Here is a 27,033-nt window from a genome sequence, read left to right on the forward strand (position 1 = left end):
AAATAACGCAATTTTTTAATTTGAAAACCGAACGACTACAAAATAATATTAGACGTGTTCCGTAAATATATACCAGGTGTTCCGTGGCCAAAAAAGTTTGGGAAACGCTGCCATAATCTGTCAGGAAACTCTTACAATGTTCAGCCTAAATTTTCTCCTTGTTCACTTTAATCAATTTCAGTACTAGCCGCACCCACTTGTATTACCTTAATCAATTCTTTTGTCCTTGGCCTTTACCCCTCTGCAAAAACTTATAAGATATGTCTACGCTGCAGTCAGAGGAGTGGCTGACTTTTGATCTATCTAGCTCAAGTTACAAATGCAGTGAAGCTGCGGCAATGTGGGTGACTGCTTGAGTACATACTTGGAATCCGGAGTGGGCCTGTACACCCCCATGCTGACTCAGCTTCACTGCTATTGTTACTCGAGCTATCAAAATTAGAGATAACTTTGGTATGTCTACATTTGCTGCAGTCACACTTCTGAGTGAAGTGTTGATTTTACCATAGGCAGTTTTGTGGCATACATGTTTTTCAGCAGATTGAGAAAAAAGATATGGGGTCTCTTAATTTATTTTCTTCTACTGCTAATCATTTACTCCTGCTCCCACATAAACATGAGTTTATTTTAAAATCAAAGTCATGATGCTTTACAATGTTAAAAATTAATTAAAATTTGTAAAGCCCTCTGAAACCAAAAAGCAACGTCTGACCTAAACAAACAAAATGACATTACTTTTGACACCGCTATTTGTCTAATTTAGTTTGTAAGTATATTGAAGGAGGGATTATGTATTCGAACCTCGGTGGTCCTAAAAGATGAGCTGAAGCAGGGGATGGGGAAACATCTTTTTTTTCAAAAAAAAAAAAAAAAAATAGCCAGAGCACAAAGCGCTGTGGCCTAGAGCTGAGTGTGTGTGGAAGAGGAGAGGAGTCATAGTGTTGACTACACAGGCTTTACATCACTGGGAAAAGCGTATGGCAGCTTTAAACTGGTACTGCAAAGGGCTCTTACCTTGCATGAGGATGGAACCCTGTATCTTTAAGTGACACGTACATCCTCTGGTGATGGAGAAATAGTAATATTATTCTTTCAGATTCAGCTTTGGTAGACTGAATCCCTTTGCTGAATTGTGCATGTGTTTAGCTAGCTGTTTCCTAACTTTTTACTTAGAATGATCATTTATATAAATAGAACTTTAATGAAGTACGAGGCTGAACGTATTCAGCCGATAGGGAGGAGTGAATTTTCGGAAAGGGTCAGCAAAGTTACTGACTCCAGCAAAGGGTCAGCAAAGTTACTGTTTCTAAGTTCTGATGCTTCACTTTCTGAAGAAAGAAGTGTTGTCACCTCACTTATATAAACTATTCTGCATATTACTTTCCTATATATTTCTACTGTCTTTTATTCATTGTGCAAAAAATATAGCAATTCCAATATTGGAAACTGAGTAGTTTTCAGATTGCAAAATTTAACACAACACACTTAGGCTGAAATCCTCATACCTTTCCAGCTCCCTTTGCACTAGGTGGGAGGGCTGGAGTGGCATAAAGCGGGCCTTAAAAGCCTGGTTGTGGCAAGGGAGGCTTTTCCTGGCACAGGCACTTTGGTAGACAGCTGTAAGGTTACCTCCAGAGGACTGTCATTGCAATATTAATGTGGGAGGGGCATGTTGGGGTGGAGCCACATCATACAGTGCTACAGAAATTCCAGGCAGCCCTGCAGCCCATAGGGCAACCAAAGGAGGCTGCAGTAACTTAGTTGGATTAGGGGCTTCTTCAGCTCCTGGAGCAGCCCAGAATTGGATTTGGGAGGGTGCAAAGATGGCTTAAAACTAATTTAGCCCTCCTCCTTTTGGGCTGTGTGCTCTGGCTGCACCGCTTAGACCAATGACTCTCAACATTTCCACATTACTGTACCCCCTTAAGGAGTCTGATTTCTTTTGTGTACCTCCAAGTTTCACCTCATTTAAAAACTACTTGCTTACAAAATCAGATCTAAAAATACAAAAGTGTCACAGCACACTATTACTGAAAAATTGCTTTCTCATTTTTACCATATAATTCTAAAATAAATCAATTGGAATATAAATATTGTACTTACATTTCAGTGTATAGTATATAGAGCAGTACAAAGTCATTGTATGAAATCTTAGTTTGTACTGACTTCGCTAGTGCTTTTTATGTAGCCTGCTGTAAAACTAAGCAAATATTGAGATGAGTAGATGTGCCCACTGGAAGACCTCTGTATATCCCCTGGGGTATGCATACCCTGGGTTGAGAATCACTGTCTTAGAGGCATTGCACAAAATCTCAGTCTTGATGTAGAAGTACTTTACCAAGGTGTATGAATTGAGCCTTGCAATGTCTGTGTGAGGTAAGGAAGTATTACTCCTATTTTACAGGTGAAGAAATGGAGATACTCCAGAGAGCCAAATTTCTAAAAGTGACCACTAATTTTGGGTACTCGGCTTGCAATAATCTGATTTCTTGGGGTGCTGGACTTACAAAATTGTGTTTCAGATCAATGGGAGCTGCAGATATCAGCAGCTCTGAAAATTAGTTGTCCGTTTGGACACCCAAAAATTGAGATAACCAAGATTAGTGGATACTTCTGAATGTTGAATTAAATGACTTGCCCAAGACCATATGAGGTCTGCTAGAGCTGGGGATAGAAAACAGGTGTTGTAACTCACACTCCAGTACCTTACCCACAAAAGTATCCTTCTTGCCTTCAAGCACCCAGACATACTAATTATTTGCACATGCTTTGATTTGATGTTTTGTCCTCAAAATCCATTTCCTACACAACAAGTGATTATTCTATTACGAAAAAGATTGTCAGCCCCTTCAGAGCTTGAAAACAATAGTTTGGGGAGTGACCCACTACCCAATTGTGCGCAACAATGAAGGTTGATGGTGAATAAGAATGTGAGAGGGAAGACAGACAGGGCTGGTGCAGACAGCGGTATGAGAGAGCAAGCACGATTTCTTTTGTGGCCTTGCATCTTAATTAACTTGGGAATAATTATGGTACCTGGCTACAGCCCATTGTACATAAAGTAATTAATATACTACATAGCAAAGGTGGATTACAACCCATAATGATGGTACTCATAATATAGATTATGAAGTGCACAACCAATAGTAGGATTTTAGGATACCCATAATTACAAGGGCTTTCAGACATCTGTTTAAATTGATATTAACCAAACCTCTTACCTCTAAGTAAAGTCTTTAGGAAATGGTCAATTTTTAAACTTCAAACAAAACAAAACAAAACCCCAAATAAACAAAAAACCAAAGCCTTCTGCCCATTTTGGTTAATTGACTTAGAAAGTTTGTCATTCTCTTTCACTAGGGTCATCAAGCTGAGAGCAAAGATGAGTCACTATAGAATATCAGACAATGATTGTCTTAGAGAAAATTATTATTCTGGAATCCGTTAAAAGCAAACCAGAAATGGTCTATGAATACTGTCATATTGTTATACTGTACCGCTAAAAAGGTAGCACATTGTATGATTTGAGAAATCAAAGCAAAGCAGGTTCAGGTTTTAAAAAAGGGGCTGTGCATAGCTGATTTTCAATAATAAAAATGAGAAAACATTAGCTTATATAACATTTACAGTCAGTTTTTTTTAATTAAACTTTTTTTCTTTGGGACATGGATGAATCATCTTCCTATCTGTTTGTACATCACCTAGCATACTGGGGCCTTTGATCAGTACCACAATACAAATAATGCATTAATATTTTAATGTTCCATGAAAGCAACAGAAATAATATGACTACCCTCTGGTGCAAAATATTTCCTCCAGTGGGTGCTGGATGCTCTGCAATGACTCTATAGCCTAGTGGATTAAGTGTGTATTTTATATGCTAAAAGTACAGAGTTCTAATCCTATTCAGGATATATCTTTATTATAAAATCTTCAATACTCCCTTCTGGTATTTGATACTGTATCTTGTTTTATTAATCCCTCAATAACTATGCAGGAGTAGCCAAGGTGAGTTAAATGAAAACTAACCCTTAACCTTTTAATGCTGTTTGTTACCTTTTGCATTTGCTAAAATATTTTCTATTAGATTTAAAAGTGACTTTGAATAAAAACACCTTTTTCTGATTAGTTTCCACAAAACTATACTGATTGTATAAAGAATATCAGTGGTGTGCCATCAGTGTATACAAGGCATGCCTTATGTGCTCCAGGATGGGCTGTGCCTGCAGGACTATTCTGTCTGGCCCTCGAATGTGCAAGAGAGGTGCCATTTTGTAGCACAAAATAACACACTCTGCACAGCCTGACCTCATATTCTCCATATGTGCGAGATTGTGCTCTGTGAAGGATGCCATTTTGCATACAACTGTACAACTGCATGGCTGACTAAAAATGTCATGGCACACCACTGAGGAGTAGACACAAATACTGTCTTGATTTTTGTGTCTTTTTAGGGTAACTTTATGTATGTTCAAGCAGCAGAACCTGTGAACATACCAATGAAAAATCACTTTCCTACAAGAGAAGATCAGTTCCTGGCTCTACAAAACACAAGCGAATTTGATGTGCTTGTTATAGGAGGAGGAGCAACAGGATGCGGCTGTGCGTTGGACGCCGTTACGAGAGGTGAGGCATGAAAGTATGAGCTTATTACAGTTAGAAAAAATTACCTACTATAAAAGTGCTTGCATGCAATTTAATATAAACTAATGAAACTGGATATTCAAACACAAAGCTGGTTTAAAAGGCAACCAGCTGTCTTCCCCACTGCCCTCCAAAGACTTGATTATATAACTATCTTTGGATCCCAATGGCTAGTGTGAACTTGAAGGAAACTGAGTCCTATTTTGTTGTTATAGCTGTAGCTATATGGAAATGCATTTTTCCACACCATGTGAGCCGTACTTAGAATGATTGGCTTACCCACTTCCAGCCTGTTAGTTGGGTATATCTTTAATTTAAAATGTGAGTCATCGAGGTTTGTGCAGGAGGACAATTACAGGAACAAAAGAAGGAAAAGCCATACGGCAGTCTGCAGCCAACTTCATTCGAGAAGGAGAGGGCTGGGCATGAATTCTACATGAGCAATCAAATATGGTGTCAGTCCCCTGTTTTCTGTAGGGGTGTCACGTGAAAATGGTTATCAGCCATTTTTACATGTTTGGCACATGTTAAATAGCTTTTACTCTTAGCACAGATTTAGATGAGTCTGTTTGAATTTTTCATTAAAACGTACCTATAGCATTCTGCTTGAAGATCCACATGGTAAGTATCAGATGTTCTGCTCTCTTTCTTTATGGAAAGTTTTTTATTTTTTGTTTTGAAATTAAGGTGAATGGACATATTTTAATACTAGATTAATGGTCTCCTAAAATTATAATTTCTTGTTAAAATAATTGGGGCAAAGTTTAGCTCCTGTTTAAACAGGACCAACACTTCTGAAGTGAATGGAGTTGAGTCTGCTTACTTGGGGTGAATTTGGACCTTGGATTTTAATTGATTGCTCCATTTTGGATTCGGCTATGTTTTTAAAGAGGAAAATCTTGACTTTTTTGTTCAGATTTTATACATCAAAAAAGATTGAAAACTAATACATAAGTTAGCTGATCTATAAAATGTAAAAAGAAAAGGAGTACTTGTGGCACCTTAGAGACTAACAAATTTATTTGAGCATAAGCTTTCGTGAGCTACAGCTCACTTCATCGGATGCATTCGATGTTATTGGTTAAAGAGATGGCCCAAGAGGTAATTTACAGGGCTCAACTCTAACTGGGTTTGGCCACAGCATGCTTCACATCACTCAAACTTGAGTCTTTGGTGTTTTTCTCCTTTGACATCCAGGCCTTCATTAGATCCTGGTGCTTTTTTCTTTATTTCCAAAATGTGTCCCTTGCTTTCCATCCTGTCTTGATTTTTTTTCATCCTTGTAAGGTAACTTTATGTAGGTTCAAGCAACAGAACCTGTGAACATACCAATGAAAAGTCACTTTCCTGAAAGAGAAGATCAGCTTGTGGCTCTACAAAACAAAAGCAACAGTGGTTCCTGCTCTCATGACTTCCCATCTTGATTATTTCACCGTCTTCCTCTTCTCCGGTCTCCATCCCCTCCAGGCTCCAGTCTTTCTAAAATGTAGCCATGTTCTTCCTTTCTTTCTGACAATGACTACTCCTCACCCTCTTTTATTGAATATCTGCATAGATTCCTTTTATAAATCCTGATCCCTGTACCGCTGAAATCAATGGGAGTATTTTCCATTGAATTCAAAGCGGGCAGGATCAGAGCCTTAATAGGAAGCTTCACCTCACCTGCAAAGCTCTCCACTACTATCCATACTACCTATTTTTCATTTTCTCCTGCTCTCTATACTTCTTGTTTCTCTTGACTGTGTTCTCCCTCTCTCCTACAGTTCAGACTTAGTGCTGCCTTTCATGCTGCTCTATAAAATTAGAACAGCTGCCCAAGAATATTTACAAAGCCCCACTCCCATTTATTATATGGGGATGTAGTAGGGACTTCTATATTAAGACGGCCTAACATTTTCTATAATAAATTATTCTTGTGACCATTTTTTAAGAAGCTTGAGCTTCTCCTTTGTTTGGCTTTGATGTTTGGCAAGGAGAAAGCCCTCAGGCTAGAGAAGTAACGTTTTTTTGGTCCCATGAAATTCCGTGTAGGCTTCGGTGAGTTATAATCTGTGTCCCTTCTCTTGGTTGTATTTCTCAGAAAATTTTTGGCACTGAGCTGTTTTTGTGCATCTTGTGCTTAGGTTGTAAATTCTTAAGGATGCAAACCATTGCCTTTTTCAGCTTAGCTCTTCTCTGAGTGCTGGTCCCTATGTGTATTCCACACATGGGCATGCATGGGCACCATATGCCTGAGTTTGGAGATTTCTAGCAAGTAGTGCCTGTTGGTCCGTGCTTGCATAGTTACTTTTCTCATGCTCCAAACTGAGGGTAGAAGGGGTGGTGTGGACCAACACCTCTCCAGTTCCTTCTTACCACCGCACAGCCTGAGTTGGAATCCTCTTATGTCCACAGATTTCCTCTGCTTCTTAATGCACCTATAAATAAATTGTAAATAGTTCTTAGTATTTTTGTATAGTTAGTTTTTAATCTCAGTAGAGTTTGTATAACAGTTTTTTCCTGTCTTGGGGAGTCTCTTCCTGTGGATGAAGACTGTGCCCAGAGTTTCAGGGTTTAAGAACTGCATCTCGTACCCCTACTTCTTCTCCATGAGTGAGCACCAACATTGCTTCTACTGTCCGGGAAAAGTGCACCTCTCTGCTAAGTGTGCAGCATTTGCTGCTTATTTCCCTCTTGAATCCGCAAGGCATGAGAGCGCCAACTGAGAAAACATCTTATAGAGAAGACTACGAGACCTCAGTCTGATCCAGGGCAGGGAGATCCCTCTTGTGGATCGGCTGCAATTGAGGAGCAGCACCCCTCCGAGAATGAGCTCAGGAGTGGAAACCAAAGCTACTAAGCCCAAGGGGAGATGTCATCCAGGACTTCTCATGAAAGTAAGGGGCACTCTCATAGGCATAAGGACAGAGCACCTCCTTCCAGGTCTACTCCAAGAGAAGAGCTCCCTCCTTGACTCTGTCCAAGTTGGGTGAGTCCTTGTGCACAGGTCCTAAAGACTTATGCTTGCTTAGATCCTCTGATTGTTGAGGGTGAGATGTGAAAGAGAAAGGATCCGCTGGTACTGGTGTCAGCTTTGATTTGTAAGCTGAAGGATTGGCACCCACCGACATCATCTAAGAGCTTCCCAGTAGTCTCTTTGATGGTACTGACCCCTTCCAGAAGAAAACTGTCATCTACGATGACTGTGGATGTGCTAGATTCTTCAATTCTGACTACAGAACACCCTAGACTCCTGGACGAACCAAAACTTACACTTCAACAGAAGATATTTCATCCTTCCATACCTTCTTCTTTTGGGTCCGACTCTTCTGAGACACATTGACACCAGAGGAGGAAACGACATAGAGGAGATGGGGATGTTCCTCGCCTCAGACCTTAGGCAGGAGTTTTCACTCATCAGTACAGACAGCTCTGCTAGTTGAACAGGAGCTGGTCTTCTCTTCAGAGAAGTCGGAGGCTCCAGACAATCACTTGATCCCATGTAGGGAAGGGAGTTTGAATAGAGACGTGAGAAGATCTGGGGTCTCCTCCTCCACCCATTTATGACTATCCAAGGGATTGGTGGTACCCGTTGCCATGGGGTCCACATCAATTGGCTGACCCTTCATATTGGCCGTATTGGAGCCCATGCGATTGTACAGTATGTGTCTGGATCCATTCTTGCGTCCCACGGTACCTCTCCCATCCAACACCTGCCAGCTTTGTCAGAGTGTGAGGGAGAGATGATTGAACTGGATCTGGAGGTAATGACAGGTGTTTCATCTTTGTCGCCAGGTGAGGCAAGTGTCCATCTTCTCTGTCCCCTCCGATGACCACAGGCAATATCAGGAGCTGTTGTAAAGAGTGACGAATAGGTTCTACTATTCTACTTCAGGTTCTACTAGAGGAGGTCCAGGATACCAAAAATCATTTATTTGACCTTCTATAGCCATCTGGTGCCAGCAGGGTGGCCTTCCCAATAAACAAGGCCATCATGGACCCAGCTAGGTAGTCTGGCATGCTCTGGCCTCTTGCACCTCCAGCCCAAAAGGGCAGAGAGGTGCTATTTTGTACCAGCCAAAGGAGTGGAGTTTCTTTTCACTCATCCTGTACCCAACTCCCTGTAAATGAAGTACTTCCAGAGTCCCAATATGGCTTCAGACCATCACGAGGTACCACCATCATGATTTTTGCAGCCAGGCAGATCCAGGAAAAATGTCAAGAACACCACCAGGACTTGTATATGGCCTTTATCGATCTGACCAAAGCCTTCAACTCTGTCAACCAGGAGGCTCTGTGATAAATTTGCTTGGACAGCCAAACTTTGACATAATTTTCCACAGAGCCTCATGGTTGACTGCCTCCATCCTGTGCAGTGGCTCTACCTCTGAGCCCTTTGTCATTGAGCTGGTGTAAAATGAGGTTGTGTACTGGCATCCACCCTTTTCTTCATTTTCTTAGCAGCTATGAAAATGTTCACCCAAAACAGTCTACCACAGGGCATTGGCATCCAATATCGGACTGACGGCAACCTCTTCAAGCTTTCTCATTTCCATGCCTGAACTAAAGTAATATCGGCAACAATTATAGAACTCCAGTATGTAGATGACTGTGCTGTAGTTGCACACTTAGAGAGCGATTTACAAACACCCCTTAATTGCTTCTCTGACGCTTACAAAAGCCTAGGGCTAACTCTGAACATTGGCAAAACAAAAGTTCTCCACCAACCAGCTCCCAGTCAATTATCAGACCCAGCAAGGAAGGTCCATGTTGTCAGAGAAGAACTGAAAAATATAGAATAGCTTGCCTATCTTGGCAGCCATCTCTCAGAGGGCAGACATAGATGTCAAGACTCGGCACGGAATCCGCTGTGTCAGTGTTGCCGGGTGTTCAATAATCACAACATCAGAATACACACTAAACTTTATACATTTTATAAAGCAGTGGTAGTCCCAACATTCCTCTGCGACTATGAGACTTGGGTGACCAACAGAGAACATCTGAAAAACCTGGAATGCCAGCACCAGTACTTTCTTAGGATGATCCTCAACATAAAGTGGGAAGATCACTGCACTAGTGTCAGTTTCCTCACAGAGGCCAACGTCTTTGGTGTTGAGGCCCTGATTATCCAGCATAAGTTGAGGTGGAATGGGCACTGTGTGTGCATGCCTGGTGTATGCTTAACAAAACAATTGCTGTACGCCCATCTCACCAAAGATGAAAGGAAATGGCAAGGCCAAAAGAAACTTTTTAAAGACATCCTCAAGATAAACATCAAGAGATGTGGCATCAACACCACACACTGGGAGACAGCAGCCCAGAATAGGGATAACAGGTGAAGACTTGTCAGAGAAGAAACGTCCACTTTTTAGGAAAATCTCCCTGCCCTGGTCGCAGAAAAATGCCAAAAAAGAATGGAAAGGCAACTATCATGCAGCAATCATGGCCCAACCCTGACTTCCAACACCACCTGCAATGTCTGCCAACAGCCTGTGGCTCAAGGATTGGACTCCTCAGTCACCAAAGGATCCATAAAAATATCTGTGAAAGAGAACATCCTTGACCTTGAGGGATCCCTGCCACCAACCCAACTCCCTGGTGGTGCAGGCTACACTAGCAGATAAAGGTTCTAAATGACTTGACCTTATAGGGAAAGAGTCATTTAGAACCTACAAGTCTGCAATATGTAATTTAAACTACTTCAGAAGGACAGAGCCCAATTCTAGGCCCTCATTGAGGAAGGCAAACTGATGGCTAACATATCACTTCATGCTGCAGTGGATGCAGCTGACACTGTGTCTAGAGGGCTAGCCATAGGTATACCCAGAGGCACGTGAGCTTTGGCTTTGCTCCTCGGGATTCCCCTGGGAGGTTCAAAACACTGCAGAGGACTTGCCTTTCAATGAGTAATTTGTTTAGAGACTCAGTCTTCTTGTTACACTAGTCGAAGAACTCGAACTCTGGGTTGAGTTGAAGGACTCGAACATTGAGACTCTGGCCCCAAAAAGAGAACGTCAGAAACTGGTGTACAAACCGAGACCTCCTGCCAAACTGTTCTATCACCAGCAGTCATTCGAAGCACTGCATAATCTCCAGAAGGTAAAAAACCCTGGATATCCCTATCACGATACGGCTACTGAACCCCATTCACTATCCAGGGATATTTTTTGATGGGATGATCAAGAACTGTGTACTCCTTTTGACGACATCCACCACGGCCCCTTCCTCCAATCTTTGATGGCTGCCTCACCCTTTTTGCCCATAATTGGGGGGCAATTACAACAGACAAGTAGGTACTAGAAATCATTGACTGTGGGTACTCTGTGTTCCTTTTCCTTCCTCTCCCCAAGTCCACTTCCTGGCTCCTCTTCAGGCATCACTCAGAGGTCAGAGATGCATGCAGCCAGGAGCTGTTTTCTACCTCGGAGGAGGCTAGCCAGTCACAGCCTCTCTGGTCATCGATTTAAACTCTACTGCCCTGCCCTCAGGTGACCAACTGTCATCCCCACCCCATAAATTCCTTTGGAATTTTGAAAGTCCCCTTCCTGTTTGCTTGGTGATGTGTGCAGTGGTCTCAGCACATCTTTCCAGGTGGCCATGCCTGCTCTGTGCACCAAGCAATCCCCCGTTTGGAGCAATGCCGAGCTGCTGGACATCATCAGCATTTGGAGAGAGGAGGCTGTCCAGTCCCAGCTGTGCTCCAGCCATAGGAATTATGATACATATGGACAGATTTCATGATGCATGACAGAAAGGGGCCATGATGGGGACACGTTGCAGTGCAGGGTCAAAATGAAGGAGCTGTGGAATGCCTACCACAAGAAGTGGGATGCAAACCGCCGCTCTGGTGCTGCACCCACGAGCTGCTGGTTCTACAAAGATGACTTGGACGTCTGATATGCATGCAGCCAGGAGCTGTTTTCTACCCCGGAGGAGGCTAGCCAGTCACAGCTGTCGGATGTTGGCGAAGCGCAAACAGGAGAGGAGGCCCCTGGTAAGTGGATTTGATTTTGGGAGTCACTGAAGCAAGTTGTTGAGGGCAGGAGGGTTGCAAAACGCAGGCTTGTCTCCCACTGAATGCCTAGTCTGAGCGGTGGAACAGGCTGTTAATTGACTCCCTCACTTCATGGAATCTCCATCAGAGATATCCAGGAAACTCTTGTGGAGATACTGGGCAATCTGCTGCTGCAGGTTCTTCGGCAGAGCTGCATTGTTTCTTGCCCCATTAATGGTAACTTTCCCATGCCACTGTGTCATCACTGTGGGGGTGGACCGTTGCTGTACGCAGGCGAGCCACACAGGGGCCAAGGCGGAAGCCACAGTCTTGGAGAAGACCCCCACCCCCCGCCCCGCCCTGAATCCCTGCTCACTGTCAGTAGCAAGATATCTTCCATAATGATCACAATGGAAAGTATGGAACAAGAATGATTATCAGGCCCCCTACAGTGCTGGCTCTCCCCAAGCACCACATGCCCAGTGTACAGCAGGGTCTAGGAAGAGTGATTTACCCTGCCCCTGCAGTTATTCACCATTTTGGGGATCTTGTGCTCGTGTGTGCTTGCCTGGGATCAGCCAGTTAGTGACAGGTGTGAGTACTGGCTGTGTTTTAAATCACTGAATCAGTGTTCTGTGTTGCAAACAATACTGCTTCTGTAAAATGTTGCATTTAAACTTCACAGAGATGACCTTGGTAGCCCAGCCTCCCTCTTTGTTATCGGCAGCTGAACGGCTGCGCAGAATTAGAAAGTGGTCAAGAAGAACTCAGGAGGACTTTCTGTGTGATGTTATGATGCACTCCGACTCCAAGAAACAGGAATTGAAGGAGTGGTGGGACAGCGAGAAGAGGGACTGAAAGGAGAACCTGGCACACCAGAATGAAGCCATGGAGCAGCTCTTAAAGATTATGGAGCGCCAATCAGACACGCTCCAGGCAATACTAGTTCTTCAAACTGAGCAGCTCCTTGCCCGCCCTCCCCTGCAGCCGCTATCGCAAAACTTTCCCATGTTCTCCCCAGACATCGCCAACACACTCTTATTAACCTCCTGGCTCCAGTTTATACCCACGGCATTCCACTCTTCCTCCCTCACAGTCCAGCCATGTGGACTCCCACTACCCACTGCACTCATCACCTATCCCTCTGCAGTTTGGCTCTGATGAAGTACCATACCCACTGCATTGTACTCCAAAGAAGAAGGTTGGATATGATCCCTGGACATAGAAATCTTTAGCCGTCCTGGGACCCCTTCTCCTCCTGGGACCTTCCCTTCCCCCATCCCCCTCACTGCTGATGGTTTTTTTTTTTTTTTGACTCACTCTCTCCTCCGGTTGTTCTTTTAATAAAAGAATTGTGTTAGTTTAAAAGCAATCTTTATTCTATTAATTGAAAGCAAAAAGAGCTCTGCAAAGCAACATATAATTATGTTAAACCCATATATTGCATTGTCTGCATCTATCACCTCCAATCATTACAAGCACTGCGCTCCCGAGCATAGCAACCAGTATTAGTGGCTTTCAGCTTCAAACTGCTGCCTCAAGGCATCCCTGATTCTTATGGCCCCGTGTCAAATCTTTGTGCCCCTCTAATAGCTCTGGTCTCTGGCTGTTCAAACTCAGCCTCCAGGCGCAGAGCCACTGCAGTCCAGCCCTGAGTGAAGCTTTCACCTTTCCCTTCAGAAATAATATGGAGCGTACAGCACGTGGCTATAAGCATAGGAATATTGTCATCGGCCAGGTCCAGTTTCCCATAGAGGCAGCGCCAGTGGGCTTTTAAACTGCCAAATGCACACTCAACAGTCATTCTGCACTTGCTCAGCCTGTCGTTGAACCACTCCTTGCTGCTGCCAAGTTGCCCCATGTATGGCTTTATAATCCACGGCATTAAGGGGTAAGCAGGGTCTTCCAGGATCACAGTGGGCATTTCGACTTCCCCTACGGTGATCTTCTGGTCTGGGAGGAAAGTTCCAGCTTGCAGCTTCCTGAACAGTCCAGTGTTCTGAAAGATGCCTGCATCATGCACCTTTCCGGACCAGCCTGCATTAATGTCCGTGAAACACCAACCGTGATCCACAAGTGCCTGGAGAACCATTGAGAAAAACCCCTTCTGATTAATGTACTCTGTGGCTAGGTGGTCTGGTGCCAGAATTGGAATATGCGTGCCATCTGTCACCCTTCTACAGTTAGGGAAGCCCATTTGTGCAAAGCCATCTACAATGTCAAGCATGTTGTCCAGAGTCAGTCTTTCGGAGCAGGATGTGATTAATGGCCCTGCAGACTTCTGTCAACATGAGTCCAAAGGTAGACTTTCCCACTCCAAATTGATTCCACTGCCCACCCTCCTTCCCTTTTGCTTTATATCTTATCTTACTCCTGGTAAAAAGAGGAACTGGAAAGGTGTCATTTTGTACTGGCCCTTTAAGCCTTCAGCTCGGAGCACAAAGAAAGCAACTGCGCGGGTGTGGATCAATGACACTACTTGCTAGAAATCTTCAGTTTCAGGCACATAGTGTGCATGCTTAAGCACAGGTGTAATGGCGATAGGAACCACACATCTCGAAGGACCTGCAGTTACAGGTAAATAACCTCCATTTCTCATATATTACAGTGCCATGTACTTTGGTAACACTATACAATAATGCTATACTGCATCTTTAACTTTGAACTCCCTGGCATTTGTGATTCAAATCTCAGCCGTAATGCTTTTCTTAGATTTGCATGCAATGTGATTGGTAGCTGCAGAATTGTGCATGGCATCTAGCACCCACCTTCAGGCCTGATGTAAGGAATGCCTGATGTCTGAGGGTGCAGTTCTGCTGATGCAAGGAATGAAATCCTGGCTCCAGTGAAGTCAACTACCATTGACTTCAGGGGGCCAGGATTTCACCACAGGTCTGTTTGAAAACATTTAGCTGAAATGTATGCTCATTATATATAAACTTTTAAGTTTTCTACATAAGGTAAAAGGAAGTAACATAAGCATATTGATATATTGGGGAATACATTCCAATTTTTAGTCCAATTTGTAATTAGTATGTTATGACTTTTAATGGATTATTAAAGATAACTAAATAGGTTTACCAGCTATGTGACTAAGGTTTTCAGTCCTGCCCTTCTTATATTGGTGGGCCTCTGGAAAAAATGCATTTGTAATTGAAAGTACACAAAGAATGGTTGAAGGTAAACTATATTTATCCTGTTACTACATAGTCTGATCATATCAGTAGTTTTCTGAAGTGTGAAATAATCATAGGCATTTGGTTAATGAATTGTGCATTGTTGCTGTTCATTCATGGAATTTGCTCTTTTATTATGTTTGATGCTTCACTTAACAAATTTTGCTTTCCTTGTGTTTGATATGTTTTCACCAAATTATTCCTGATTGTATCCATTAATCTTCAGTCACATTTGACAAAAACAAATTACTCTGATCTTTTAAAGTCACCAGTAATAATTAGATTTTTAAGGACATAAAAGTTTTGGGGAACCAATAGATGTTAAAGGGTTTTTATATTGTTCTACAAGCAATATTATAAAGCACTGAAATATCTTTAAGGTGATGCAGGGTAAAAAAATAGAGTAGTGTTAGTATTTACATTAGTTATTCTCTCCCTGTGCACGCAGTCATGTTGCTTTTGTCAACCTTGGTAAGAACCTCATTGATCCTGCTTCCTCTTCCTTTCCCCCTTGCCCACATACTTTCACTAAAAAAAAAAAAACAAAAAAAAAACCCCCAAACCAATGGTGTTGGGGGAATCCACTATTCTACTTGTTACAACAAAAGCAATCTTTCTAGGTACGTGCAATATATCTGAAAGTTTTGGAGCAAAAGGCCACATTCTTGCCTTGAGGTGCTTATCTTAATTGGATTTATTTTGTAAATTTTTACACTTTTATGAAACCAAGTCACAATATTTAAGGGGTGTGTGAGTGGGGGTAGGGGGTTTAAGCATTTCTATATAAGTTAATTTAGTTGTTTCACACTAAAATTACAAATCAAGACCTTAATTATATTAGAAGTTCGGAAGACATCTCTGAAAAGAGAACATCTTTATTGATGTGGATTGTTAAGGTTGTTATGTTGGTGTGCGCAAAACCTTTTTTTAATTATTATGTGCTAAAACTATGTAGAGTAACTTTTGTAAGATATCTACTGTAAATATAGTCCACATCATACACAAGTCATGCCCTTCTGTGAATACTACAAAACCGTTCCTGCCATGGATGAATTTTCCTTATTTCATAGAGCAAAAACTTTTCCAAATGGCATATGTTATAAAAACATTTTCCTATGTGGGATATCCTCATGCTTTATCCTTTGTCTTGAATAACCTTAAGGATACGGTAATGATTTTTAGTGCCCTTCCTACACAGCTTCCCTGGCATTCATTATTCGATTGAACAATGTAAAACATGTCTCTTGAAGGAGCTGGTTAACTGTGGTTTCCTTCCCCTTGGGGGGAAAAGGAAAAAAAGCGTTCAGGCCTAATTCTGAATTGGCTAATTCCATTCCTCCTATCTAGTTTCAAATGGATACAGTGTTCTTCTCTGTTTCTTTTTCTAAAAAAAACTGTGTAGTATTGGAGATTCAATTGCAGAGGTGTTTCCAGTTTGTGTGTGTGTGTGGAGAGGGGGGGACCACTTGAGTCACATTGTCACCTGAAACATCTGCTTGTAAAACTTTATCTTGGACTACACTGCCATGTATTTCTGTAATATACATATATGCGTGTATCTAACATGTATGTGTAAAAGGTGTGTATATATAATTCATGCACATTTGTGCATATATATATATATACACACATACACACACACTGAATATGTAATAAGCTTGTATATAAAGTGTGTATAAAAGATATACATGTGCATATGATTGTGTGTATGTATATATTCAATTTATTATATATGAATGAATGAATTGTTAATTTCCTTAATTTAGAGCTCACCTACATTTTTGTATATTGTAATGGAGGTTTCTCTAGCCATCTCTATTTTCTTGTAAGTCGATCATGACACAGTTTCACTTATTAAAATTTTGCACATTAACTTGCCTTTTCTTTTCTCTTTCTGAGTGAGTTGTATCCTCAATATCCATGGTGGACTCAGTGTGAAAAATTTAATCAAATTGAAGCAATCCAAATGAACACGGAGTGTTTTTAATTAATAGAAGAGCCACTTGGTTGTACACTACTTCAGTTGCCATAACTAAGCATAATATTAAATGGAGAGAAGATAGATTTTTATGTAATTTAACTTTGTATCACAATTGTTCTTAATCTGTTTTTCTCTGAATAATTAATGCCTATGACTTTTCATAGCAAGTTTTAAACCCAGAATAGATTTGAATTACTTTGAGTTAGCCAAACTGCATAAGAGCAGATACTGGTACACCCCCTGACTTTGATCCAGCAAAAGCATTTAAGCATGTGCTGAACTTTGTGAGTACTCCTACTGAAGTAAAATGTAAACTGGTGGCTAAATTCTTTCCTGAATTGAAACAGACTGTTCAGCACCCTCCATATTGAGTCCCAAACTCCTTTCTTTTACCACTTTTTTAGAAAAACTTATTTTTAGTTGATTAGTGTGTCAATTTATGAACACTTGCATCCAAGTTCCCTACTCTTTCCCTTCCCTGCCTCCCCCCACCAAATATTCAGTACTTTCAGTGGAAGGACCCAAGTCTCCTGATTATATTTTAGAGAACACTTACATTATTAAGGGTTTTACCAAGAACCTTAAAGCAATCTGTCTCTATCATCAAAATATGGTCTAAGCTCTAAGAGCTAGGAAATTGTGAGCGTCGGTCCCGGCTGTTACTGATTCCTTCCTTGGTTTTGGACACCTCTTTCTTAGTTGTAAAATGAGTAATAACAATGGTCAGCCTCACAAGGATATTGAACAAATAGGTTTGTAATGTTCCTAAGTTTTTGAGAGGGTTTATTCTGCAAAAAGCCACCTTTTTATTAATAAAAATAAAATGTTATAGGGTCGTACAGTGACTACTAACTCTAATGACCTTTTACCAAAAAGGTTAGTAGCGATTTGAATGTCTAACCTAGTGAATGCCAGTGAAAATGAGACAGGATTAGAGGCTAAAATAGGGAAAGAGCAAGCCAAAAATTACTTAGACAAGTTAGATATCTTCAAGTCACCAGGGCCTGATGAAATACAACCTAGAATACTCAAGGAGCTGACTGAGGAGATATCTGAGCCATTAGTGACAATCTTCAAAAAGTCATGGAAGATGGGAGAGATTCCAGAGGACTGGAAAAGGGGCAAATATAGTGCCCATGTATAAAAAGGGAAATAAGGACAACTCGGGGAATTACAGACCAGTCAGCTTACTTTCAGTACCTGGAAAGATAATGGAGCAAATAATTAAGCAGTCAATTTTTCAAAAACACCTAGAAGATATTAAGGTGATAAGTAACAGTGAGCATGGACTTGTCAAGAACAAATCATGTCAAAGCAACCTAATAGCCTTTTCTGACAGGGTAACAAGCCTTGTGAATGGGAGGAAGCAGTAGACATGGTATATATTGACTTTAGTAAGGCTTTTGATACTGTCTCACGTGACCTCATAAACAAACTAGGGAAATACAACCTTGATGGAGCTACGATAAAGGTGGGTGCATAACTGGATGGAAAACCGTTCCCAGAGAGTAGTTACAGTGATTCATAGCCAAGCTAGAAGGACATATCAAGTGGGGTCCCACAGGGATCAACTCTGTGGCTGGTTCTGTTCAGTATCTTCATCAATGATTTAGATCAGGGATCTCAAACTCAAATGACCATGAGGGCCACATAAGGACTAGTACATTGGCCCGAGAGCCACATCACTGACACCCCCCCACCTGCTGCCCCAGCCCCGCCACCACTCCACCCCTTCCATGAAGCCCCGCCTCTTCCCACCCCTTTCCTGTCCCCATTCCAACCCCTTCCTCGAAATCCCCACCCCAACTCCGCCCCCAGGGGGTGCAGGAGGGGTGCAGGGGGTGGGTTCCGGCCCAGTGCACACCGGGGGCAGGGCAGGCTCCCTTCCTGCCCCTGCGCCGCTCCGCACTGGGGGGGGGGCACAGGGGTCCCTGAGTGGCGCAGGGGCAGGGCAGGCAGGCAGGAAGGGAGCCTGCCCTGCCCCCGCTGCGTGCTGGGCAGGAGCTGCTCTAGGTAAACGTGGTGGTGGGCTGCGGGGAGCTGGCGGGCTGCAGAAAATAACCCCATGGGCTGGGTGGTTGAGACCCCTGATTTAGATAATGGCATAGAGTACATGTATAAAGTTTGCGGATGATACCAAGCTGGGAAGGGTTGCAAATTCTTTGGAGGATAGGATTAACATTCAAAATGATTTGGAAAAACTGGAGAAATGGTCTGAAGTAAATAAGATAAAATTAAATAAGGACAAATGCATAGTACTCCATTTAGGAAGGAACAGTCAATTGCACATACAAAACGGGAAAGGAAGGAGTACTGCAGAAGGGGATCTGGGGGTCGTAGTGGATCACAAGCTAAATATAAGTCAACAGTGTAACACTGTTGCAAAAAAAACAGCAAACATCATTCTGGGATGTATTAGCAGAAGTGTTTTTAAGCAAGACACAAGAAGTAATTCTTCCACTCTGCTCCATGCTGATTAGGCCTCAGCTGGAATATTGTGTCCAGTTCTGGGTGCCACACTTCAGGAAAGATGTGGACAAATTGTAGAAAGTCCAGAGATGAGCAACAAAAATGATCAAAGGTCTAGAAAACAAGACTTCTGAGGGAAGATGGAAAAAATTGGGTTTGTTTGTTCTGGAGAAGAGAAGACTGGGTGGGGGGGGGCATGATAACAGCTTTCAAGTACATAAAAGGGTGTTATAAGGAGGAGGGAGAAAAATGGTTTTCCTTAACCATGGAGAATTGGAGAAGAAGCATTGGGCTTAAATTGCGGCAAGCGCAATTTTAAGTTGGACATTAGGAAAAACTTCCTAACCATCAGGGTGGTTAAGCACTGGAATAAATTGCCTAGGGAGGTTGTGAAATGTCCATCATTGGAGATTTTTAAGAGCAAGTTAGACAAACACCTGTCAGGGATGGTCTAGGTCAGGGGTAGGCAACCTATGGCACGTGTGCCAAAGGCGGAATGCGAGCTGATTTTCAGTGGCACTCACACTGCCCGGGTCCTGGCCACCGGTCTGGGGGGCTCTGCATTTTAATTTAATTTTAAATGAAGCTTCTTAAACATTTTAAAAACCTTATTTGCTTTACATACAACAATAGTTTAGTTATATATTATAGACTTATAGAAAGAGATGTTCTAAAAACATTAAAATGTATTACTGGCCCATGAAACCTTAAATTAGAGTGAATAAATTGATGTTTGGCACACCGTTTCTGAAAGGTTGCCAACCCCTGGTCTAGATAATACTTAGTTCTGCCACGAGTGCAGGGGACTGGACTAGATGATCTCTCGAGGTCTCTTCCAGACCTATGATTCTAATTCATTCATAGGAGCCTTGCTGCGCTGCGTAAAACTCCAACTGCTTAGCTTCTATGTGCTGGAATGTCTTTTCATTGTGGTATGTCCAGATTTTAATGTGCCTCCGTTTAAGAGTTCTGTTTCGACTTTTCCCCCAGAAAGAGACTAAAATCTTTTCATTATAATACAGACAGTGCACTGCATTTGGAATACAAATTTACCTATGTTCAGAGTAATTTTTCTTGTGATTGTCTCTACCCTAGAGAAGTGTCTTTAATGAATTACATACAAATTGTGTAATTTAAGAAGTTAATTTGGTTTTCTGGTTACACAGGACTAAAAACAGCTCTTGTAGAAAGAGATGATTTCTCATCAGGGACCAGCAGCAGGAGCACTAAATTGATCCATGGTGGAGTGAGATATCTTCAGAAGGCCATCATGAGGTTGGATTTCGAGCAGGTAATTGTTTATACTGGCTGTTAAGCAAAAATTGCCAGTAGACTCTTTTTTTCCTCCTCCCAATTAAATCTCTGTTCTCATTTTACGGTTTTTAATATTTTCGTTTGTGGAACATCAGAGGCACTGTGCATACAGAATAGTTTGCTCAGTGAATTCTGCTAAAATATTTTGGGGACATTTCCAATGCTGTTTCTTGCTGGAGTATCATATTTACAGACGACCTGAAAATAGTATCTTGTGGACTGTGCATATCGCGGTGGGGGAGATTTCCTGATAAGAATTTTGTTGTTTGTTTTAAAGGAATTTTGGCAAAGAAAATATAGTAAATCAGTGGTACATATTCAATTCATCTAGAATTGGTGTTCCCATGCATAATATGATGGAAGATGGGACAATCCTCTACATTTGGGAAAACCCCCAAATTTGCCTTCCTCCTGTGAAACTTGCAATTAAAGCTGTCTGAAAAATCTTAAAGGTCGTAGATCATTGTACAGTGGAATTGGTTGCCACTCACTTATAGGGCCTTCCATTTTAAGGATCAGAGCAGAAGTGGTTTCTTGGATGTCTTCAAAGACAGAAAGAATTTCATACCTTATTAAGTGCCACTAGCTTCTAGTAAAATGGAGTATGGTTTTTAGGTCCCTTAATTAGAGCTGATAATAATTAGACTGACCTGTCATAGCACTAAAATGCCTAGTGGAATTTGCTCTGTACTCACAAGTTAAAGATTTTGTGTTACTGATTTGGGAAGTTGCCAATGTAATTCTTCCAACGAAGTGTCATTGTGCTATTGAAAGAATAGTAAAGAATGTAATAATTGCAAGCAAGCACAGAGAAGGTGTTCTGTGTATTTTATGGACTGATAGGCTAAACTGTTTTAACATTGAATGTTTGTGATCCCTTAATGAGGAGTTAAAGGTCCTGAATTGTTTTTTATTTTTATTTTTTTTTAGTACAGGATGGTAAAAGAAGCACTTCATGAGCGGGCCAACTTGCTTGAAATTGCTCCTCACTTATCTGGTCCTTTACCTATAATGCTTCCTGTTTACAAGTAAGCTCCCTGATACTCCTTCTGTTTTAATTTCTTACACCATTGCTTTTGAGAATGAAGCTACTTCACTGGACAAGGTTTCAGAATGCCTTTTTCTTAGCTGTTAACGTGTCACAAGCTTTCTTTTCAGAGATGAGAATTTGTTGCTGTATTGTAGAAGCGTGACGTTCATGTACAGCACTGTCTGTTAACGCCGTGTCAGTTAGCTGTCCAGCAGTATTCCTCAAATTCACCCTCTTTCAATGGAGTTTTACCTTGGAAAACTTTTGCACAGTAACTTTGAAATGAATCAGTTTGTCTGGGAAAGGCAAAAGACAAAAGTGTTTTTATTTTACTTTGTCCCCTCCCAGATCTTGTTAGGGGTGGGAAGAGGTGGAGAGAGAGTGATTTCCAGGCTCCTACTTCCTAATCTTCACTTTTACTCCCCCTACCAATAGCTAAGGCCTCCTCAGTAGAGTGACACTCACTCCTACACCCTGTCACCTCCAGGGCCCATCTGTGACTTTAAGTTGTTGTGCATTGAGCAAAGGTATCTCCTTCAGAGCAAAGGAAAGTGCTTTCATCTCAGGGGTTGGGCATGCTGCTTTCACCTGGCATTGGTGCATGAGGAATAAGGTCAGGACCTGAACTCAAGGACCTTCAGCTCTCCTTCACAGACAACCACAATCCGATTTTTCACCTGCTCATTCTCTAAGCCGCTTTCCCCAGTTGCATTTAGGGGGAGAACAGAAACCTCATTTGGGCTCGCATTCCTAAAATAGCTAAGGCCCCAGTCCTGCAGAAACATATGCACGGTGAATACACCCATTGAAGCCAATAGGACTAGTCACAGTACATAAAGTAAAACGTGTGTAAGCATTGATCTCCACAACCAACTTATGTCGGTATAACTATGTCACTCAGGGGTGTGGAAAATCCACTCCCCTGACCAATGTAGTAATACCACCAACCTAACCCCTGGTGTAGACAGCACTATGTTGATGGGGGGGCTTCTCCCAGTGACATAGCTACCACCTCTTGGGAAGATAGAGTACCAACCGTCAGCACAGGTAGTGTCTTCACTTAGCGCTACAGTGGTGCAGCTGTGCCACTGCAGCACTGTAAGTGTAGACGAGCCCTTAAGTCTCTGCAAGACTGGGTTCTAGGGTGGAAGAAACAGAGGGGAGGAAGCACTGGGGAAGAGGATATGTAAACATGGCAGGGGGAGAAGAAGTGGTGGAAAGGGCTGAAGAGAAGAAAAATACTGAAGATAAAAATAGAGATCAGACGAAAGGTCGAATATGCAAAGATAAAACACTTTGAAGGCAGAGAGGTTTTTAGAGAAAATAAAATGAAACATTTAGAACTGATGAAACATTACAGCTGAATAGTCCAAGGGGTTCTTTCCTACTCTTCACTCAGGAAAACTTGCATTGATGCCAACAGGAGTTTTGTCTGAGTAAGGAACATAAGTCTGGGCCCTTAATTTGCACTGACTTACATTTTACATGATTGTAACATTGTTTCTGTGATTTAATTGTTCCTAAGCACATTCCTTTCTATTGAGGAGCACATTCTTTATATATAATTCTAAAATTATTAACTCCGAAGCTTTGACTAAAACAGGAACAGTTTCAAATTCTAGGCAAATTATTATTATTATTGATGTAAAATGCTGGCATCTAGACAGGTGATGGGGAAATTAGAAATGTGTTGATAAGTCACACTTCTGCATGACTGCTGAAGCCTCCCCTCTCCCCAAGAATTCTTGAGTTAAATTCTGATTTTTATACAGGCACTCTCTCTAACAGTATTTCTCAAACTTATTTGATCGCACCCCTCTTCTGTGTGTGTGGTGGTGTAGCAGTAGTTTACGTCTCCCGTCCCAGTGCTTGGCCGGCAGCTTCCCAGCTCTGAAGGCAGCACTGCTGCTGACAGCGGCAGCGCTGCCTTCCGAGCTGGGCCCAGCAGCCGCCGCTCTCCGACCGCCTAGCTCTCAGTGTGTGCAGTCATATTTTTTTCTCCGTAAAGCTTCTCTCACCCCTACAGAATACATTCTGTGCCTCCCAGTCTGAGAACCTCTGCACTATAGGATCATAGAAATGTAGGTCTAGAAGGGGCCTCAAGAAGTCATCAAGTCCAGCCCTCCCCCATGCTGAGGCCAGGACCACGTAAACCTAGGCCATCCCTGACAGGTGTTTGTCCAACCTGTTCTTAAAAACCTCCAATGCTAAGTGTGACGGGTTTGGTCACAGAAACCCCCTGGGAGCTGCCATCTGATGTGCCAAGATTACTTCTGCTCCTGCTTTCCTGCCTTGTCAGCTTAGGACTTCAGTGCCCTGCCTGGTTTGAGCCAGACCCGCTAGCCTGCTGCAAACCCAGACCCAGGTCTGAACCACGTCCCCTACCAGCTGTAGGCTTAACTGAAAGCAGCTTACAGAAGTGTTCCTGTCCTTGACACTCAGATGCCCAACTCCCAATGGGGCCCAAACCCTGAATAAATCCGTTTTACCCTGTATAAAGCTTATGCAGGGTAAACTCATAAATTGTTCGCCCTCTAGAACACTGATAGAGAGATATGCACAGCTGTTTGCCCCCCTCCCCCAAGTAGTAATACATTCTCTGGGTTAATTAATAAGTAAAAGTGATTTTACTAAATACAGAAAGTAGGATTTAAGTGTTTCCAAGTAGTAACAGACAGAACAAAGTGAATTACCAAGCAAAATAAAACCTGCAAGTCTGTCTAATAAAACTGAATACAGACAAAACCTCACCAGTTCCAGTAAGCTTCCTTTTACAGACTAATCTCCTTCTAGTCCGGTCCAGCAATCACTCACACCCCCTGTAGTTATTGTTCTTTGTTCCAGTTTCTCTCTTGGGCATGGAGAGGCTCTCTTTAGCCAGCTGAAGACAAAATGGAGGGGTCTCCCACGGGTTTAAATAGACTTTCTCTTGTGGGTGGAGACCCCCTCCTTTCTCCTATGCAAAGTCCAGCTCCAAGTTGGAGTTCTAGTCACCTGGGCAAGTCACATGTCCATGCATGACTCAGTTTTTAGAGGCAGAAGCCATTGCCCACATGGTATTTTGAATGTCTCCAGGAAGGCTTCTTATGTGGATTGGGGCATTCCAAGATGCATTGTTCCTTAAGTGCTTCTTGACTGGGCACTTAACTTTGTGAATTCCTTTCTCCAGGAACTGACCAAATGCTCTACTAAGGTTATTTAGAAATCAAGACAGTACATGGCCAATATTCATAACTTTGAATACAAAAATGATACATGCATACAAATAGGATTAATAGATTCAGTAGATCATAACCTTTACGTAGATATGTTCCATGGCATATGTAGCATAGAACATATTCCACTTATGTCATATATATTCATAAGCATATTTCCATAAAGCCTTATGGGGAGCACCGTCACGCTAGGGATTCCACAACCTCCCTTGGAAACCTGTTCTAGTACTTAACTACCCTTATAGTTAGAATGTTTTTCCTAAGTATCTAGCCTAATTCTCCCTTGCTGCAGATTAAGCCCATTACTACTTTTCCTACCTTCAGTGGATATGGAGAAGAATTGATTTCTGTCCTCTTTATAACAGTCCTTAACAAAGTTGAAGACTATCATCAGGTTCCTCCTCAGACATCTTTTCAAGACTAAATATGTCCAGTTTTTTATAACTTTTCCTCATAGGTAAGGTTTAGAAAACCTGACCTCTGTCATTTTTGCTTTTCTCCTCTGGACTGTCTTCAGTATGTCCACTTCTCCTAAAGTATGGTGCCCAGAACTGTACACAGCACTGATCTATAATTCCCTTGATCCTCTTTGTTCCCATTTTTAAAGATGTTTGCCCTTCTTCAGTCTTCTGGGACCTCATCCATTCTCTGAGTTCTCAAAGATAAGTGCTATGGACATGGGCAAGCAATTTTGCCTCTTTGCCTTTGTTTCCTCCATATGTAAAATGGGGATAATATCTGAGGTGTATTGTGGATTAGTCAATGTCTGCTTGTAAAATGTTTTGAAGACAAAAAAGGCCTATGTAAATGGCAAACTTTGATGCAGAATAGAAAGTAATAACCATAGTAACGCTAATTACAGCTAATATTACAATATATAGTGATGATTGGAGGTGATTTTTTCCCTTTTCAGTTGACATTTATTTTATTTTTTTTTTTCAGATGGTGGCAGTTGCCATACTACTGGGTGGGAATAAAACTATATGACCTTGTAGCTGGAAGTCAGTGTCTGAAAAGCAGCTATGTGCTCAGCAAGTCAAGAGCCTTGGAACTCTTTCCAATGCTACGGAAAGACAGGCTTGTAGGAGCTATTGTCTACTATGATGGTATGTTTTGTTTCTATGTTTACCTTTCTAATCCGTCTTTATGGTTGATGTATTTAAAGTAAAACAAAAATATATAACTAATTTGATGTACTTACATAAAGTATTTTTATAGAAAGTGTGTCTTGAGGGAATCTATCTTGCATAATTTCCGTTGTCTAAATTTAGATGTATAACTAAATCCATTTAATTGGCTCACACATCTGATTGGTTTAGTTCTGGCCTTCCTATTTACCATCCTGAATGTAGGAGAGAGAATCTGTTCTGGTCTGTCAGCCAGTAGATGCAGCAAAATATGTCATAGGATCTTCATGGTCTGGTGATTCCCTATAGGAAGTTCCAGTGACTTCTGCAGCCATGCATAGTTGTGTAATACTAGAGAAGCTCCTTTTGTGTTGGATCAGTGTAAAACAGTCTATACAAATGTGGTATTTGAAGTGCTCTGTACAAGCTAACCCCTCATAAGCCTCAAACAAATATTTCCTAATCAGATAATATGCCAAATTTTATTAAGCATCTGAATCCTGTGTTTACTTGAGGACTAATTGTTCAGAGATGTTCTGAAGCCAAGACCCTCTTTAGTTTCCTCAGGAAAACTGTAGGATCTGTGAACATGTTTACCAAAATAGTCCATGTCAAGAAACAGATGTTGTTGATGATCTTAAATGGCTCACTACATGGTATTTTACATTAAAAAAAATAGTTCACACCTGTCTTGATAATCTGACTTCCCTTTTGTTGTTCTCATTTTTGAGTTGAGTTTGGTCCATCAATCGCTTTTTGCTTGCACCACCCTCGGCTATTTAAATTGTTCGATCTATGGAGAGAACTTACATTGCAAATATATTCAAATAGCACAAGCAGCTCTGGGGCTGGGGCGGTTTCCACTGGAAACCTCTGTATTCAAGGGGTTATAAATCTATAGGAAAAAATACCTTAGGGCTGAAACTTGGCACAAATGTCATCTATTGCACAGAATACAGTTTTGAGTGTTAATGTATGTATCATTTCAACAAAATGAGTGACTGAGTTGTAGAAGGAGAAGATTAAAGTGCTTTTTTGCAAGTCTAATATTTTTTAAAAATTGAAGTTTTGCAGTTTAAAGGTCTAAAGTGCACAGATTACTTG

General features: G+C 41.7%; 1 protein-coding gene across 2 annotated transcripts in view; it reads left to right on the forward strand.

The window, feature by feature from the left end:
• GPD2 (glycerol-3-phosphate dehydrogenase 2) overlaps positions 1–27,033 on the forward strand; it is a 123,571-nt gene that overhangs the window by 34,387 nt on the left and 62,151 nt on the right. For both annotated transcript variants that reach the window (XM_074967369.1, XM_074967368.1), the window contains 4 exons: positions 4,455–4,626; positions 20,410–20,534; positions 21,488–21,585; positions 25,745–25,908. In XM_074967369.1, the coding sequence (XP_074823470.1) occupies positions 4,455–4,626; positions 20,410–20,534; positions 21,488–21,585; positions 25,745–25,908 (559 nt within the window). The remainder of the gene's footprint in view (positions 1–4,454; positions 4,627–20,409; positions 20,535–21,487; positions 21,586–25,744; positions 25,909–27,033) is intronic.

Source organism: Natator depressus, chromosome 11 (assembly GCF_965152275.1).
Source record: "Natator depressus isolate rNatDep1 chromosome 11, rNatDep2.hap1, whole genome shotgun sequence".
NCBI classification, from domain to species: Eukaryota; Metazoa; Chordata; order Testudines; family Cheloniidae; genus Natator; species Natator depressus.